The sequence below is a fragment of the Eimeria mitis genome, genomic scaffold, assembly GCF_000499745.2.
Source record: "Eimeria mitis Houghton genomic scaffold, Emh_scaff285, whole genome shotgun sequence".
Lineage (NCBI taxonomy): Eukaryota > Apicomplexa > Conoidasida > Eucoccidiorida > Eimeriidae > Eimeria > Eimeria mitis.
Genome location: NW_013571189.1, coordinates 5198 through 6757, shown reverse-complemented (window position 1 = coordinate 6757; position 1560 = coordinate 5198). Strand labels below are relative to the sequence as shown.

Below are 1560 nucleotides of genomic sequence, written 5' to 3'. Positions count from 1 at the left end.
GCTGTTCCCCAGACTCCCCACCCGTTGCACCGACTGCCGATAAATCAAGCCATGGAAACACAAGCTGCTGTGTCGTTCCTGTCGAACGTGCCCCTGGATCTGCCCAAGCACCCTTCGCATCGGCAGGTAGTTGATGGGCTGGGTGTCCGCGCTGCTCCGCTGTTCCTCGCGATCTTGCAGGCTCATCCCGTGGTTCCTTTGCATCGAGACCCCCTGCAGGAAGTGCAAGCGCCTGCGCATCAGGCATCCGCTGCCCGGGAAGCTGTTCTGGTACATCTGCTGGCTGTTCCCCAGACTCCCCACCCGTTGTACCGACTGCCGATAAATCAAGCAATGGAAACGCAAGCTGCTGTGTCCTTCCTGCCGAACGTGCCCCTGAATCTGCCCAAGCACCCTTCGCACCGGCAGGTAGTTTTTGATGGGCTGGGTGTCCAGGCTGCTGCGTTGTCCCTCCTCCACTCCCTGTCGAGTATCCCCCAACTCCCGCAATGCCTTCTGATCGAAAGGGCAGTGCGTACCCAGCCCCTTGTGCTGCTTCTTCTCCATCAGCAGCGGAAATTCCCTTCCTTCCCGCAGCCGTCGGCGGCGCACAAGGGTCTGGCAACCTTTGACCTTCTTCCTTTTGATCTTCCCGCCCTGCGGAAAGAACAGATTCCGTTGCACCGCTTGGCCCATCAGGCGCTGGAGCTTCGGCCTGCTCTGCCTGTTCACCACCAGCTGCTGCAGTTGCCTCAATTACCGCAGGACTCGCACGCCCACGAGGCTCTTCTGAAGGCAGATTGTGCGCATCACTCCCAAAAGAGTCTGCTGCTGCTGAAGCGTCCGCAGACCGTGGTGGTGTGTCAGGTGTACGTGGTTCACGCTGACGCTCCCTTGGAGCTTGCCCTTTTTTCTTCGGACTTTTATGCGTCCTTTTTGGTTTGCACGTAGCGGCCTGCATAGGAGAAACAAGCAACCACAGTCACTCCACAATGGCGTGCGCGTGCGTCACCATGCCACAGCAGATAAGAGGTGAACGCCTCGCTGGGCAGGGCACAGAGAACTGGACAATGCAGAAAAAGGAAGCTCATATGCGTCACGACGAACTACGAGGGCTCTTTCGAGTGCTTGCGTGTTTGTTTATGCAGGACACCGTACTTGTTCCGCGAGCCGCCTCTGGGACCAGGCGTTCAAGCTCCTTTTGCCTGCTAGTTGCAATGCACAACGAACGAGCAGGAAGACCACGACCGTTGCGACCACCGCGTCGGCAATGATTCGAAAACTCCGGCTGGGCATCCGGCTCCTGTGACTTATCTTCGGAACAGCGAACCCATGGCCATAGTCCAACATGTATGTCTTGATAGTTCCATCTGCTGCAATGCCTGAGTCCCCTCCACCCATTTTCTTCTATGCACGCTGTCAGGTGGCGGCAACTCTGAATTGCTCCACCGGTTGAACGAGGGGGAGATGCCGCCACCGCAGACGACACAAAAAACGGCTAATCGAGGAGGTCTGAAAGGAAGCTCACGAAACAAGCAACAACGCCCAAACTGTATGATTACCTTTGGGCTCAATAGCGAA

The 1560-nt window shown here is 57.1% G+C and overlaps 1 protein-coding gene across 1 annotated transcript in view; it reads right to left on the bottom strand.

The window, feature by feature from the left end:
- The window catches only part of EMH_0006850 (uncharacterized protein), a gene marked incomplete at both ends in the record, with an annotated part of 3939 nt that extends 2559 nt beyond the window's left edge, over positions 1-1380 (bottom strand). The window contains 2 exons of the mRNA XM_013497689.1: positions 22-934; positions 1138-1380. Coding sequence (XP_013353143.1) covers positions 22-934; positions 1138-1380 — 1156 coding nt within the window. The remainder of the gene's footprint in view (positions 1-21; positions 935-1137) is intronic.
- Between the last annotated feature and the right edge of the window lie 180 nt (positions 1381-1560).